The 18,096-nt window shown below is 41.0% G+C and overlaps 1 protein-coding gene across 1 annotated transcript in view; it reads left to right on the top strand.

Moving 5' to 3' along the window:
- The first annotated feature begins 718 nt into the window (after positions 1-718).
- The window catches only part of tanc1b (tetratricopeptide repeat, ankyrin repeat and coiled-coil containing 1b), a 102,029-nt gene continuing 84,651 nt past the window's right edge, over positions 719-18,096 (top strand). Inside the window, exons 1-2 of the mRNA XM_053440146.1 lie at positions 719-860; positions 12,455-12,548. Of these exons, the coding sequence (XP_053296121.1) occupies positions 12,488-12,548 (61 nt within the window). The 5' untranslated portion in view covers positions 719-860; positions 12,455-12,487. The remainder of the gene's footprint in view (positions 861-12,454; positions 12,549-18,096) is intronic.

Below are 18,096 nucleotides of genomic sequence, written 5' to 3'. Positions count from 1 at the left end.
TAAATTCGCTACACAAACTGAAAATAGGCCTGAAGAAGCAAAGTGTGGATCGAATAAATGAGTAAATGAATCTTCGTGATCAGTTTCAAGTGCTGATTTATCAATGGTGCAGACTCTTAATCTGTGAAATAGACAGAGGACTCGTGTTTAATGACCTCCCAACCAAAATCTGACACACCAATGTTTTTAAAGTGTTTTTCAGACCGATGAGATCGGACTCTAACAACTTCTGACCAAACAAAATGAAGAGTTCAGTTATCCTCACGTGTTCTTGTTGTGGAATAGGCTTTGAAACCACATTCATTGTAAATAAAGCTGCAATAATTATAATGAAACTACTTAAGATAAATGAGAGAATCAGAATCGGGTTTTATGTACAAATAATTATTCATTAGATATAATAAGATAAACGAAATACAAATAAATCTATAGATAGATAGATAGATAGATAGATAGATAGGTAGGTAGGTAGGTAGGTAGGTAGGTAGGTAGATAGATAGATAGATAGATAGATAGATAGATAGATAGATAGATAGATAGATAGATAGATAGATAGATAGATAGATAGATAGATAGATAGATAGAAAGAAAGAAAGAAAGAAAGAAAGAAAGAAAGAAAGAAAGAAAGAAAGAAAGAAAGAAAGAAAGAAAGAAATCAGCCTGGTTCTCTGCATCCCTCAAACATGACCTCATGCTGGGAGGAGGAGGAGGAGGTGGAGGAGGAGGAGCCCGGCGGCCGCCAGCCTGCCCACCTTTGGAGGATCAACTGGGGGAACTGGAGTCCGTGTGGAGACCTTACGCCGGAGGACCGGGAAAACTTTTATACTTTTTTGTACTTTACTCTCCATGACATTTAACAGGTAAGACTTATACAAGCACACTCGCGGGGCGGTGGGGGGCGTACAGAAGTCGGTTAACCGGCGGGGCTGCGGTGACAGGGAGTTTGTTTTAGCGGTGGTCGGGGAGTTGGTGCTTAGGGAGGAATGTCGGGACATGTCCCTGAAAGCAGCCGTCACCTCCCGCCCCGCAGCACCGGAGCACCGCTGTCTGTCAGCGGGGAAACTTCTCTCCTCTCAGCCTCTGAACTTCCTGCGTGGACATTCACTACTTCTACTGCTTTAACGCGGTGGCTGCGTTAAGCTACGTGTTGACCGCGCTAGCCGCCTGGTTAGCTCAGGTAGTGGTGTTTGATTAGTTTGGTGGGAACCGGACTTAACGGGACTCACCATGAGTCGCTGGGAAAACCAACGAGGAAGAAGTTTCACTTTTATCCCGCAACACGTGACTTTACTTCACCGTCGCCATGGTGATACTTAAGGGCTGAAATGATAAGTCGATGGATTAGTCGGTTCATTAGTCGAGTTGGATTCGTTTAACTTTACTTCTGCATGTTTTCATTGGCGTGTCCCTCGTAAATTGGCTGCAACTCATGATCACTTAAAAAAATGATTTGTCAGTGTCAGGAGAGGTTGGTCACAGAGTTGACATCCTAAAGTTGGACTGACAGTCCCAAAGATCCTTCAGGCTGGAAAATGAAAAAACTTCAATATGTATCATAATTTAAATTTCATCAATGGCAAAATAACAACAGTCTAATGCATCAATATTGTGCAAAGTAAGGAAGTATTGTACATAGATCGATAGATATATAGATACTCTATTGATCCCAAGATCCAGTTGCACACAAAACAGTCAAACACAGGAAGCATGAGCATAATAAAAGATGATTCAAAATGAGTCAATAATAAGTTCACTGCAGTGAGATGAATGTCCAGCCACCAGAACTACTACAAAGCTGTCACTGTGTGTGTAAATGGAGATATTAAAAAGACAAATCTTTTAAGCGTCAGGTGATTGGATGACCAGGGAACCAAGTCAGAGTATTGAAGCCAAATATAAATAAAGATGTAAAGATAAATAACATATATATATATATATATTTGTTTTGTTTTGCTATTTTGGATTTTATAAGCTAAAGTATTGATTGATAGGCACATTGAAAAAAAAATCGATCGAAAGATTGGTGTATGTTGATTGTGATGAAAGGGTCAGTTTACAAAAACCCACAGCAGAATATCCCACATTGTTTGTAACTGTATTTCCTAACTTGCCTTAAGATGAACACACTTCCTTAATGTCCCTTCAATGGTATGTCATCCTCTTTTTGCAGTATGTCATCCTTATTGTGCAGTGTGTCATGCTTAATGTGGACTAACATCCCATCCGCTCGGATGCACGTGCAGCTCATTACTTTTCTTGGAGCTGTGTGGTCTTGTTTGATGCTAATGTTAGTCTCTATTTTGTGATTGGAGGCGGTGGTTTTCAAAGCAGCAAACCCAGCCCAGATGAAGTGGTAGGCTTCAGGCTAGAGGACTGTAATCCAGTCCTCCCACATAGGATTGAGTCATTGAAGTTTGAACTCGGCTGGCTGTGTGTGACTTTTCTGTTTCCAGTAGATTTTCAGTGGAGGAATCCTCTTGTAGCTCAGCCAGGTGCTTTGAAAAAACCCTGCACTCTGATTTTTTCCTCTTGAGAAGCAGCCTCTAAATGCCAGGATGCACCTTTGATCATTGTGAGCACATGAAGTCATTGATTTAAGTTACACTCGGAGCAAGTGTTGAAGTCTTCATAACCTTGCAACCTCTTTTATCTTGATAGAACCTGCCACAGCATTTGCCATTTCTTATGTCGAGTTACGCGTCTCAATCTGCCGTCAATAGCAATTCCACTTTATATGCCACGGTGTTGATTTTTCCATTTTAAACTCAACAGGTGGAACAGGCTTAGCTGCTGACAGTCGTGCTGACAGCCTGTTCGCCTGGAGATATTCAGTATTAACTTTCCAACATCATTTCAGGCAATTTTACGCAGATTAAGGATTTGTATGCCTCCATGCCAAGGCCAGAGCAACCCCAATTGTCTACCAACTGCAGCGTTATGAGGCGTTTGTTCGGCAGAGCACTCATCTTATTGAAAGTGCCACAAGAGTTTACCTCCCAGTCTCTTCAGAGCCTAGTTCCCATGGTCCCCAGCCAGTTGGCCAGTAACAGAGGCTGGCATTGGAGTCGCATTGTTATGGCTGAGGAGGGAAAGTTATTAGAGCCAGTGACCTGACAGACAGCACATACTGAGCTGTTGTTGAGGATGATGATCATTATTGTGTACCGTTTGAAAGTGGCCACTCACCGTAGGAGCACATGGTTCCGACAGGAAGTGAAGAGTCTTTAGAGGTTAGTTGGGTTCAGGACCTTCACTGTAACTAAGAGAGTTAGGGGTGAGGGTTGAATGTAACCATATGTTGATGCCATTTAACCAAACTTTACCACAAATATAAGCAGCATCATGATGCCCTTTATCAATCAGTCCTAGTTCTTTTGCACAAAAACCTGTATGGTGCCTGTAATGTTTTTTTGGGGGTTAACGTGGAAGTTCTCAGTCCACTAACATCTAAATTATAGTGCAGGTATGATCACTTGATCATGATTGTACCAATACGGTCATGTGACGCATGCTATATAAAATAAAATATAGCTTGGCCTAGCCAATTTGGGGGTTTTCATTTGTTATAGTGCTAATGGAGATTTGCGGTGTCACGGTTCCGCTGTCGGTCATGGGGATAAAATATTGTTGATGTTTTCATCACGTTACAGAATCGTTTCATCCCTTACTGAGTTCCATACCTCGAGAGAAACTCTCTCCTTAAATAAGACACCTAATGTTGCAAAAACCCAAAGTGCCAAACAGAGCAAAATCAAAGTATTGTGAAATTATTATCCCTGTAAGCTGAGATGAATGTTCTGAACATCATATGTGAGTCATGAAGCTCTAGAAAGGCTCGATATCATTTGCTGTCAGCTCTCATTAGTTCTCAGTGGTGGACGGAGGATCACACACATTATCTGGGGTCAGTGCTACTGGCAAAGCTGGGTTGTGCAATTGGATTTACTCAAGTTTCTTAAGTACTCATGACAATTCATGTATCAACTTGCTTCCTCACAATTTATTTGCCCCATTTACCCTTGGGTCATCTATTCCATAATTGCAAATTTGACAGGCGTGCATATTAAGTTGCCTTTGTATTTCACTGATTGTTTTGGCCCTTGTATGAGGCATTCCTCTGAGTTACACACCAATAATTTATCATGGCAAAAGTACAGTATTTTCTGTAGTGGAAGTTGAAAGTCCAGGTGAACCGGCATATGTTTCCAAGGTCTTTGCACGTGTGCCTGTGCAGTCATGCTTGCATGTGTGTTTCTAGAGCACGTGTGTGTGTTTGGTAGTGCTTCCAACTAACAGCTGTTACTGATTTACATTTTTGTCAAGCCTTTTTCGAACGCCCCAGAGAGCAATTCAGTGGTGCAAAGCGCCTCCGACATACCAAAGTGTGAAATCCAGTATTTGTAGCAAGGTTCTTTGAAAACGAGCCATAACAATATGATTAAATATTAATTTAGTCCAAACTTTTATTGGGATTCTGATAAATACTGTGGGGTCGTAAAGACTGAGACCATTTTCCCATTCAAGTCAAGTGGAGAGTGGTGACAGACTCATCATATTAAGGCCTCAACACACAGAGGGTTCTTCCTATAGAGCAAAAGCCCTCAAGAACTTTACGACTTCACAGTGGGACAGCCCCGAATCCTTGTAGACTTTGTGAGAAAGTATGTCAAAGTGTCTGAGTCTTTAAAGTCCAACACTGGAACTGGGTGCACCCAGCTTGATGTATTCCAGCCATAACAATGAATTTAAGTTTTTTTTCCTATGCTAGTCTCTGAGTCAGACATGTCAACTTTTTTGTCTATGCTACAACTCAGTCTGTAATAGGCAGTTGCACATTAGAGACTGAACAGCAGTTTGACTCGTACATGCATTGAGCTTGTTGCCCCTCAACCCCCGAGACCTCCTTGCCTTCTTCAAACATGAATTACAAATTATGTAAATGTTTAATACTGAAGTTGTTTCATTTAATAAAGCCTCAGAGAGATTGGTTTAGTGGCTGTCTCTGTTAAATAATGTAATTTGTCCTAGTAAGATGCTGAATCATTTATTTGACCCTCTGACCGACAAATGTCAGTGTGAGGAGAATCTCTCCTTGTGCTTGCAGAGACTTCCTGTAGACTTTAAACACTACTTGTTAATGTTTTACCCTTAATCAAATAGCAGACTTCCTGGGAGGCTAATGTCGAATTAAGTGTAAGCAGCAAGGATACAGCTTTATTTATATTTACCTCAGATGGCCAATAACACTTTGATTGTTATGGCAAATCAGTAATAGAGTGATAGTAATGGGGGATACAGTTTAATCAGCAGTGATAAGGGGAGTTATTGACCGTAACCCTTATGCTGTGGTTGTTGTAACTCAGTTTTCAGTTTAGTATGAGGCTGGTTGATCATTTCTGAAGAGAGGCGGTAGCTGGTTTAGTGTGAGGAGTGTGTAATTATAGAGTTTTAACTCAGAGCAAAGAGAAAGCTCATTGATAAAATAAAAAAGCTCTGCGAAAAGAAACCTAAAAGGTAGTCCTGCTTTATAGAGCTGCTGTATAGACATTTCCCAGAAATGTCCCTGGAATCTTCTAGAGGGGCTGTATATGAGAAAGCCTCTAGTCAAAAACACTTTGCATAGCAATATTTGTACATCATTATTGTACATCATGCTCTACTCAAGCGCTACCCCTCGGCTCAAGAAACTGGGTCTGGAGTTGGTGTCTGAAAACAGTTTGTTAACTCCTCCGAGGCCACATGACACACTGATCTGTAAAGCTTTATCAGTGTAGGTTGTACAGTATGTAAGCGTAGTTTTTTTTATTTTAATCTGTGTAAAGCATGGAGGATAGTATTTATCTGGAGAGGATGTGCAACAACTCTTATTCCGACGGTTTTAGTTTCAGGTTTTGTCTCTTTCCAGAGCCTGGGGTATAACTGTGAATTCAGAGCACTGATCCCCCTCTAAAACATGCCTTGACACTTCCAGGGCAACGCAGGTGGGATAATGAAGACACAGGTTTAACCAATGTCACAACTGCACCAACATGTTGCCCTGCATCTGGATTTAATCAGTCACATTAGAGATGATCAAGGACAAGTGGCCACAGAGGGCTAAATCTGTCTTTTCAAAATGACAGCACCTTTCCCATGGCAGTGTAATGAGTAGATCAGACTTGTTATCCGTTTTTAATGTCCTGCTGAGCCGAGCTACTCCTCAATAACAGACCAGCTGGCTTTGCCCCAAGCTAGAACTGAATCCGCGTCTGTATGTGATGGGATGGTATGATTTCCCACAAGGTAGCTCCTTTTCTCATCATTTAGTTAAAAAAAATACTCCCTTGGAATCTCTTATATCCTCGCAGAAGAACTACAGACAGGTATCAATTTGTTTGCACATGACTCGTTGAAACACGGAATTCCAAATTGAGTTTCACACACATCGAAAGTTCTGCATGTGCAGTGGCTGTATTGGTTCGGTACACACGTGTGGTCCATACCAAAATGTTTTGGTACAAATACAGATACATGTACCGTTAGTGTGTATTGGTTCTAGAAGTTTCTGAACTGAATGTGCATCATATTTAATGCTGTAGTATGAAGTAAATAGAAGGGCAGCAGTAATGATGCTGTTGTTCTACCCAGAACACAATGATTTTGTGCTCGTAATCATATAAAAAACCCTTTGTAGTTGTCCAATTAACCCACCACTTCTTCTGAGTCATTGCATACACATGCTGCTCATAGGCACTTTTCACAGCAGACATTTTGACATGTCACAGCAGGAACAGCACAGGTGTAAATAAAGTTCTATTCCACTGCTTCACTTTCAGGATCCTGGTACTGAGCGGGCCAGCCCACTGTCACATGGTCAGTTCTTATTGGGACACTTGAGTTTAACAGAGACATTGTTGCTGTTATCAGTAACACCTGTTCTATTCCTGTGGTGACATGTCAAGATGTCTGCTGTGGTATTGGTATTCAAGGATTTCCTGAAGGAGTGGAACTCTCGAGACAGCTTTTATTTAACTTTTTTAATGTACAGTTTTGAATACATATTAAGGAATTGGGACTGCTTTCATAGACAAAAATGGTGTGTTGATGTATTTTGTTTGTCAGATGATAGCAGAAAAACAACATCGTACCTAGAGGTTCTCCTTTATAAAGTTGGCTGTAGTATTATATTGACGGGTTAGACTTTGTCTTTCCTCTTCAAGGCCAGCTGTTGGCGTTCCAAGACATTTCCCTTTTTGCTCTGTATAAGAGGAAGGCGTGCTTCTCAAAGGCTCTAAGGTTGAGGGGGAAGCACTCGAGTCAAACCGGTAGACGCGTTACATAAAAATGTCTGTTCTTTTGTTGTCCACTCATGCTAGTGTGAATAACAACCTTTGCCTACAATGGCCGACACAGAGACTGTGCTGTCCTCCGCACAGACTCCCTATACTTCCTCCTTCAATGGTTTGTTAGCAAACTTCCCATTGTTTATGCAGCACTTGAACTCACCGTCCAGGCCAGGCCTGTTTCCTGCACTCAGCACACGGACAACAAAAGGAACAGATAATTATGGAGTTCACAGGAATATTTAAAAATATCTGATTACTTTCAGGCACTGGGTAATGAACGGACTTGAAGGTCAGCCCATGGTGCGAATTTCCATGTCGCTATGACAACAGTTTGGAAATCCGAGAGTGATCATTCATGTAGAATCAGTTGATGAAGAGAGCTGGCAGGGCGTTTCAGCAGGAAATAGATGAATGCACACGCTGGAAAATTGCCGTTTTGCAGCCGCCCTGGAAGAGGGGTGAAGATATTCTGAGTTTCAGGCTGCTCTCTCTCTATTGTCTGCTACCTCACAGAGGACAAAGCAGCTTCTAACTGCCACTGCATGTAAAATGCTTACCTGCCAGAGGCGACTGGTGCAAACAATGCCATTTCCTTTCTATATATAGCTGTCTTCTCAGATGTCGGTGGTATAGCGAGGAAGCTCCATTAACCACATGTCACGTCCGCATTGTGGAGGTGAGAATAATTTCTACTCCCCCGCCTGCACCGATTTGAACTCTATCAATGAAGTGGTGACCTGGAAAACATACATGTTGATAGCCTGAGGCACCTTTTAACCACTCAGGGTTCCATTTTCTCTTCTCAGAAAGTAAACCGTCTCTACATTGTGCCTTTTAGATTGGAGTGGTTCGAGCTGCTCCAAGGTATCAGACAGCCCATGTGAAGGTCACACAGCTGACATACAGCATGAATGGCTGAAAATGCTAGAAGTGAAGAAGCTTTCTTAATGGCACGTTATTTCCCTAAACTAAATTTTAAGAATTGGAGGGGGCGATGATTTCATTATGATGTCATCATGATGTCATTTATACCATGATGAATGATTGGTTAAATTGTCAACTGGAGGGGAGTTTTTCTCTCCATAGTTGCCAAGTGCTTACTCATTGTGGGAACCGTTGGGTTTCTCTATAATATTGTAATGTCTCAACCTTACTATATAACGTGCCTCGAGATAATGTATGTTGTGATTTAACACAATACCAATACATTACAATTGAATTTAATTGAACAAGCTGTTGGTTTTGTCTTTCATGTTTTCGGTTGCAAAAGTTATAATACTATGATGTCATTTTTTGACTTCACGGTGATGTCATTATGATGTCATCCTACCATATGATCATCATTATTTGTCCACCTTATTGACATCACTTCATGACGTCATTAATCATAACATACAATATGATGAGTAATGATTTACTGACCAATGTCAGCTTTACATTGTCAGTCTAATCGTATTATTTTAATTTATCTTGAAAAATGTGCTTTGGGGACCATATTGCTGTTGTCCTTGACCTTTGACCAATCAGCTCCAAATACTGATCATCTGGAGATAACCTCCCAAGTAATATCCTCACCAGTTTTTGTGTGAATCTGTAAATGTATTGTTATTGTTTGATATCCTTTTGAAGCCTTTTCATGACTTTTGGCTGTTGATCTCTTCAAATGAATATTGAGGGTTTATTTTGTCTTGTCATCCACAGAAACCTGTAAGCCACTGTAGGACTTTAACCGTTCTCTTGTTATTTTTACAGGGCCCCTTTTAAGGGGTCATGGATTGAGGCAAATATGAAACATGCAGTGGGATAGACTTGACTTTGAAGGCCCGAGGAATCTTGGTGCTTGACTTGCTGCATACCATGCAATCCATGACTCCTCTCTGACAAGACTTTCTCACAAAGGTCACAGTTATATTTCCCCACAGCTTAAGCTTCGCTGCATTTGAAGTTGACGGTGGTATCTTTGCTAAAGTAGGTTCCACACTTCATTTCACACTGATTTTCAAAGTGTTCTCAGGAATTCTAACATCTATTTCCAATAAAAACAGCTTATTATACAACATATTGTCCCTATGCCTGTTGAATATAATATAATTTAAGTTTGATTTGAGTAAGTTAGTAGTAACAGTTTGTAGAGTTAGGGATTTCATTAAGAGATTTCCTAAAATGTACCCAGATCTGATGTGACCATCTGTTTAGACAGAGTGAAACATGTGGATTGACTAGAGTAGCTTACATATGATTTATAAAAAAAGATTTATCTTCTACCATATACGTGACACAAATCTGAAGAAAACATTGTTGTACCCCTACCAGAAATCAGAGTTAGTACAATAATAATATCAGCTTCATTTCTGGCTTTTGGGTTCAAGTATCATAGTTGTCTGTTCAGAATATGCCTGTGCCTTATACAGGGACACATATCTCACTAGTACACTATGTAGCACAGTGTCTAAAATATGTTATTGGTTTTAATTATTGATTAGTGATTAGTATTGGTTAGATAAGACATGTTATGCTTTTATTTAAGTATTGTTCAGGGCTTAATTCCTCTCCTGGGAATAAACAGGCTGATGGAAACTTATCTCAAGTTAAAAAGTACAGTACTGTAGATGATGGTTAAAGAGGTGGTGTCTCATTCTCAGTGGGAATAGACTATGTATGTGTGTGTGTGTGTGTGTGTGTGTGTGTGTGTGCGCGCGAGTGTGTGGCTGGTGGCTGTGACGGGGGAGGGGTGGTGGAAGGAATTTGTCATGTTGGCTTTTGGAGTTTAAAGAGGGCGGTTTTCATTTCCTACGGGTTAACATGGGTGATGTTTATTGTTGCTGTGGAGATGAGCCGGCAGCTCCCACACAGCAGTGAGCCCCAAGCTAATACACCGTGCTTTATCATACTATACTGCTGCACCACATAGATAAAGACAGGTCTGTTTTATACTACATCTCGTGTGATCTTTACTCTACTGTCGGGCCATTTATTATCATAATAATATAATAATATTCTCGAGCTGATAGGATATGTGCCTTTCGATATCGCTGTTTATGTTTGCCGATATGCGGGTATATGAAAACTTTTTATTTTACAGGTAAAAAGTAGAAAAGATGTGCGTTCATGTTTATATTTTACGTTAAAAATTCATTTTAACAGTTCTACATTGAAGCTGTATGCTGACAATTGCATTTAGCTAAAAGCCTAATTCTGTGTAGGTACAACCTCAGCCTTAGGTTGGGCTGAGGATTCAGATTGCAAGTTCATGTTAACAGCATAAGCATATATGTTTGTTTAGTAGCTTATTAGTTATCTATTGGTGCCATCAGAAACTGCTTTTTATGGTACTAAATTTTGTTGTTGCACTCGTTGTGTTTGCCTTTTAATTTGTGGAATTTGTAGACATATCTCACCTCACTGTGACTCATTAGCATCACTGGAGAATGACATCAGAGTTGTACTGGTTTACTGTGAGAATACGCTGTGCCAAATTGCTGTGCTCACTGTCACGACTGCCATGAATTGGTTAATTGAGACAATAAGTTTCTATTTAATCTATTCATGTTGGCTTATATGGGCTTAATTATGTTGGCATAATGGCATTTTTATAATGTAAGGTATTAAACCTGATATTTTAACTGAGGTCTGTATCCCTAACTTAATTGTTCAATTCTAAAGGAATGTTTATGAGGAACTTATCTTGATCTCGTACTTCATGTGATGTCGAGGATTGAAACCGGATCAGTCACTAAGAATTTTCATCCATAAAGATGAACAAGAATGAGTGAATAAGTGCAGAAAAATGTTTTGTACTGAAGCAGACTATTTAAAAAATCAGCAGAGTGAAAGTGAATAGATTGATCTTTCTCCTTCTCTTTCTCTTACCTTGAAACTATCACTGATAATTTAGAGTTTGGTTCTTTGGGGTAAAACCCCATGAAAAGCAGTCAAAGCTCATCAGTAATTTACCCCAGACACCTCCTCCACCTTCAAAACTGATTCAGTGACAGCTTTGCTTCACAGTGTTTCATGTGACACCATGAAGGATGAGAAGGGGCGGATCGATAGCCTCTCTCTGCAGCAGTCAGAGGACCTAGATATTTAAAGCCCGCTCTCTGGGGTTAAGGACTCAGTACAAGGACTCTGTGTTTTGTTTGCAGAAGGCATATCCTTATTTGGTTGAAACCTTCTTTTCTCCTCATTGGAAAGATTGCTCTGTTGCTATTAATATAGCAGGGTGCACTAAAGCAGTCTATATTGTGTTCACGGGGTTGGTAACCACAATTAACTGTTCTGGCTTGTGTCGTGTGCAGTTCAGTTTGGTTTACGTTGTCCGGCTACATAAGTTTATAAATAATCCCAAAGAAAACAAGCACATCCAGGAAAGACCTTGAGTTCATGTTATACCGTTTAACTCAAAGGACTCAAAATGCACACTAGCTTGGGAACAAGCTTGGATAGCAATTGCAAACACCCCAAGTTCAGCCACATAGCATCAATTACATGTGGAATTCAGGGCATTTGAAACAGTGTTTTCCTGCATAACAAGATAGCAGAACTTGTCCTTTTCTGTTTAAATATTAGAGCATTCTTTCCATGTGCCCCTCCACTGATGACCTGCAGGATTGGGAGTGCTGTGGGAAAACTCCCAGGCGGGTGCCAGCTAAGCAGAACACTGTTTTGCCATTACTATGTTAGGGTTTCAAGGACACATTTTTTACCGTTCGGTCAGTATTGTGTAAAGCAAGACCTGCATGTCTTGGGCCGTTTTCAGACATAACCTGTGGGTAAAACCTGGAGAACTGGCTACGGAATTTACCAGCAGTCTGTCTTTCACACATGCACAACACAGCATTAGGTTTTGTGCACGGTCACGTTCACACCAGCATCAAATCCTCCACATTATTCAGACGAGAGTGGGTGAAGCCGGATGCAGCGGGCGGAGGCAGGAAGCGACGTATTAACTCTGCTGCGGAGATCACATGCTTTTCTGTGCAACACACAGTCCGGTGTCAGCTCACAACAAACTCTCTTGACACATGAGTCGGTTTCTTCTTCCTGTATGACTCCTCTTTTTCACTAGGATATGCTTGTTTTCTTTATGTAAGTAATCAAATTTTTTTTTTCTTTTCTTTTTGGTCCAGAAGCTCTACAGATAGGATTCCAGGAATCTTGCCATGTTCAAGTCGGTGCTGAAGAAGAACAGAGATGGAGGCAAGGGGAGCAAGAAGGATTCAGGTATGTGGAATATCACATAGAGGAAACAAATGGCAAAACATGTTTAACAGTATCCCAAGGCTTAGACACAAACTTCTTCGGAAACGAAGGCTGAAAAAGTCCAAATAATTCTTAGTGTATCCTTGGCAACAGTGCTGCATCACTACAGCCACTGGACAACATACATATCAGCCATATTTAGCAAAAGATAAAGAGCATGCACACCATTTCATTCTATGTCCTGGTAGAAAAATCCTTGCATGCTTTGTTTATAAATTATGTCATTATGTTATGTTAGTGTGATCACCATAATACAAATGCGTAGCTTTACTACCAATATATGGAAGCCTGAAGGTTTACAACACCGTTGCAGTACTGCTAACGGTTTGACAAAGTGAAGAAAATTACAATGTGTACATCATGGATACACTCCAGCACCAACCCACTGTATCTGTCACTTAAAATTCACATAACCATTATTACATCTGTAAACCTCAGTTCAAAGCAGGATACCTTCCGTATGGAAGCGTTGCCTTTGTGTCATAACAGATGTTTTCTTTTCCTTCATATATCTTTATTTTCCGACATGACTAAACATGAGTCACTGTCAGTAATACCCTGTTGACTCATCTCTTTTTCATACAATGCTCTCCCCCAATACTCTTTCTTGGCATAGCAGATTGACCATTTATGCTTAGACGGCATCTACCAGCCTCGACTTGCATTTACCACCTGAGGACTGCCTCTAGCAGGTGGTACAGCGCTTACATGTCTTTGTCTGACGTGATCACTTCACTCAACAGTCAAATGTGAAGATTAAAGAGGGGAAGAGTCTGGCTCTGCTTTACACAACAGTCACCCCCACTGTTCTCCAGTACCGTGCAGAGGGGGAAGTTATCATTGAAGACTTTTATGTATTGTTTTCTGTCAGGTGCTATTAAGTTGTTGCAACCTGTCTGCATGCATGAATCACGCTGATAACGCAGCTTCCCAGTTTCCGCACACACACACACGCACATACTCACACACAAACACACGCCCACACACCCTCACCCACACACATATACTCTTGACAACAGGAGGCTCTGTGTACGTGGATGGGAGCAGCAGAGTTTTATGGCGGGACCCAGCTCCTTTATTCCAGCCTCACTCTCCCAGTTGGAACCCATCCATCAAGCCAAAGCAGCTCTCTCCCCTTTTTCTCATGCTGGGACAATAAAATCTGACCACTCCTCTCAGTTGTTAAGAGCTGTTAAGACAGATGAGAGGTCACAGAGAAACAACAGCTCCCAGTGGTCACTTTGTCGCACTGTTGCCCCTGCGTAGGACAGATATCTTTACTGCGTACTTTTTATTTTCAGGCTTTTTTACGAAGGTCAGACTCAAACTAAGATGGCAAATTTCCTGTAATGGCATGTATTAAATTAAAGTTATTTCTTAAATTATCTTAATTGAGGTTCTTATGTGATCTTGGATAAGTTTTAATCAATTAAGTACTATCATTTCAAATTGTAAGTTTCAATGGAAGGGAGTTGGTTTAAATATTCTACCACCGTGGTTATGTCCCTGTTGTCCTTGAAGAGGACCTGTTTGGGAATTCAGGTCCTTCCTGGCAGCCAAAATAGAGTTAGCATCACAGGAGCCCTGATGGGAAAGGCTGTGTTAATCAAATTGGACACACTGCAGTATGGTTAATGGTCTCCGGGACAAGATAGTAACATATTGCACATAAAATATTCACTGCGTCCTCTGCACGGATTGAATAAAGATTTCATTTTGATCCCAGGTGGTTTTGAAATGTTGAATGTGTTCAATTTAAAGTCTGGTGTGGTTGGAGTTTTGTCATCCACTATATTATTTGTGTTTCTGTTGTCTTAAAATATTCAAATTGGAATCAACTGGTAAGAGAATAATTTGGTTGACACAGTGTCAGTAGTATGGTTGAGTTTTTTTTTAGCGTTGGGGAAGTGCTTGCTTTTTTATACCATGGACTACAAAGATGGGCGACATTCCAGCTTCCTAAAAGTGAAACTAGAGCATCTTGATCGTCCCCCTTGGTGGCTTGCAGCAGTATAGGTCATAAACCCTACCCCCTCCGTGTTGGTGGATGGGGCATGGACCAAACCTCCTTAAAGATGATTGGTCGAGTGCATGCATCGACAGGGCCTGGATACTGCGGTTCCATCCTATGATCTCTACTGTGCAAACAACTGCTCCAAATTACATCCTCGACTCAAGATGGCAGTATTTGTATTCAGGATATTTTTGCCTCATTGATGATTAGTGGGAGGAAGTGGAGACATGTCGTCCATCTTTATTTACATTCTTTGTTTAATATACATTTAGAAAGATGAGCTATTTTGTTCTTGGAGAATAATTAATGTTGTGTTTAATTGTCAACCCTTTTGTTTTATTCTATTCTATCCATTAATCCAAATAGATTTACATAGCATAGTGCACTTTAAAAATTAGCTTTTATTTTTTGGGGTCATTTTCCAGCCTGGCTCTCCCAGAGGTCACCCCTGTTGTTTTTGCTCGTCCTGTTTGTTTTTCTACAGGAACAGACTGTGCAGACTGTCCTTCCTTCAGAGGGACCCGAAGGACAAAGTTCCTGTAAAATCTGCTTGACATGCTATAGTGGAAGTCAGTGGGAGGAGGGACCTTGATAATGGTATAATTGCAAGATAGCTCAGCATATGTTGCTCATGACATGGTGGCTATGGACTGGAAGAAACTTTAAAGCAGTCGAGGAAACTTGGCCCCCATGCCAGATACCACCACAGTCATTAGCTCTCCCTTGGGATCTCCCCATTGCCAAGACCGCAAAAACTCACAGTTTGCTAATTTAGTCTCTCCATCTTGCGCTCCTCCTGGATCCTTCCTCCTCCTCCTCCTCCTCCTCCTCCTCGCTTTCCTCTCCTAGACTCACTCTGAAGGGATCTGTTTGGACTTTGCCATTTTAATCCCTTTTAAGTCGTTTTTTTATGGTGCCCATGCCATACTGGAAATGGGCTGCTAGTTTGCTCTGGCCTGTTGCTTTTGATGTGACCATTTTCTGAGAAAGGTTGCATTGCAAGTAAGCCTCAGTGGTATTAATAGATTTGAAACCCCGGGGCAAAGGAAGATGATTATTGTAAAAAATCAAGCAGTGTTTTAATTGATGTTGGCTTTCAGGGTAGCGGATACAGGCCACTCAGATTTTACTGCGAGGTTCACCTTTGACTTTACAGTAATTCACAACAGTGTCTGGTTTGAATTTCTCAGCTGAACTCGTTTCTTCATCTAAGGTGGCAGAATAGATTTTAAACACTATCCCTTGATGCGATAAAGGTTCTTCAACTACAATGTTTTGAGTTGAGTATAGGGGCTATGATTCTCCTCTTGGTGCCCAAAGAGAATTCATCTTCAGAACCAAAGTATTTGATTTAAGCCCACTCGTAGATTTTTCAGCACAAGCCCGTAATTTCTTTATGCGACATGCTGAGCCCTGCAGCTGGGGTATTCAGGCAGACTCGTTCATGACAGTCCACGGTGCTGCTATTAGTCACATATAATCGATTGGTTCTTTTTTTTTACCAGCCTGATATTCTTAGCTCTAATAATGATTAATGGACCAAATTTGATGGTTTCTTAAATGTTTAACCATGTTATACTGTGTTGAAGTATTTTTTAAGCAACGCCAAATCCCTATGAAGGACATGTGAAGACAAGTCTGTATTTTTGGTGCTCTGCCTGTGAAACCGTCCAGTTTTCTGTCTGGTTCTTACAGAGGAGAGCATTATCTGTCTCGCTGTCTTGAGTTACGTGAACTGCTGCGTACTGTCGCTGCTGTTGTGGGAGTCTCATCAGTCAGCTCATGATGTGACCCAGGCAAACAGCACTTTTGACTCAGCTTTAGTTGTTGAAGGTGACTGCGTGGATTGGGTAATACCTCTGAAGGCCCTCCAACTTGGGCTTCCCGCTCAGTGAGCTTGGGTCGCTCAAAGCAGCTGCCAGACAGTTGTCTGTCTGTTGTGGGGTGACGCAAAGTTAATCACACTAGCATGCACGGCCGTGCACCCTTTGAGGCCGACAACGGTTTCAGCTGTTTATTCGTATAACCCCCAACAACACACACAAGCCACGTGCACACAGAAACAAGACAGGCAGCCACCAGCAGTTGGCAGGGCTTTTTCCCATTTAATTTGGCCGTATGCATGGAGACTGAAGCCATCATGCACCTGGCTGGACGGGAGACTGCAGGCCTTTTGTTGACCTGTAAGCAAAGAAAAACAGGAGGGGCCTGCTCTTCTGCTCTGTTTTAACTTTTTATTTCCCAGCAGTGTCAGCAGGCGTAATAATGACTTTGCATGACATTTCTGCTGACAGTAATGCTTTAAGATACAGTCTTAAGCCTTGACTATTAAAATGAAAAGGAGAAGCTAATGGTTGGTGCAACTGTTATGCTTGAACTTTTCATTTACACGATGGCTGTTTTTTGATGACAACTACATCTGCACCAAGTCCTTCAGAGGTTTCATTTCTGTGCATTTAAATAGTGAATGTGTGACTACAATGATTGAGTGAAAAAATTATTTGCTGATTTAAAAAAAAATTCTATGTTCATTTCTGATTAGTAGCATCCCAGATTTCTGTGTGATAAAGTGAATAATGAAGGGAAAATTCATAATGTAGAAAACCTGTGTACAAACTGATTTTGGTGAGTTGTTGAGCGAGTGCGAGAAAGAGAGAGACCATTCAGCACTGCACTCTGTTGCCTCAGCTGTGGCGGTGACTGGTACGTGCTGTCTCTGCAGTTTCTGTGAGCTCTTCGGGTGTTTTGACATGAAACAGTGATTTGTTGCTCAGGGGTCAGGCAACAGCAAATTGGTTACGAGGCAGGACTCTGTTGTGTTTGTAGGATTTCACATGATTCTGGAAATTGGTGATACAACAACGATGATAGAGTTTTTAGGTTTGCCCTTCATGCTGCATTTTCAGCAGGGGGGGACTCAATAGCCCTGGATAAACACTTGAAAAGCTTAGTTTTTGTTGAGCTGAACAGGGAATGTGTTGATGAAGCTAATAATCTTCTTGACGCAGCACTTTCTGCTGTTTTTATTATTGTCTAATGTAGTTGTCTTCAGTTTTTTTGGAAAAGCCTCTATATTAACTCACTGTGGTGATACAGTTAAATATGAGAGCCGACATTGCAGAGATTCCTTCCCTTCTGTAGTCTTTCTCTTTCAGCCGCCCTCAGGGATTTAACATCAGGAATTTTTACTGTTATGGGAAGACTGCCCTCAATAAACAATAACCACAGGTGGCTGCCTGATTATTTGGTTAAAAGAATGAGTTTTTGATGGACTGTCATTTGCCCATTCTGTAGCTTTTTAACAGTGCAGCGAAAACTTTATTTTGCATCAACTTAGGAATTATTGATATGGTAGCTGTAAAAATAAAAGTCAAAATTCAATATTACTATTTGTTTGTCAACCACTTTGTCTTCAGGAAGCTGTAAAGTTCATCCACCCGACAAAAGAGAGGGTCTCACTGTAGTGATATTTGATGGCATAGGCTGTATATAAAC

Source organism: Pleuronectes platessa, chromosome 14 (genome assembly GCF_947347685.1).
Source record: "Pleuronectes platessa chromosome 14, fPlePla1.1, whole genome shotgun sequence".
NCBI lineage: Eukaryota > Metazoa > Chordata > Actinopteri > Pleuronectiformes > Pleuronectidae > Pleuronectes > Pleuronectes platessa.
Note: the sequence above shows the minus strand (reverse complement) of the source record. Positions and strands in the feature narration are given on the sequence as shown.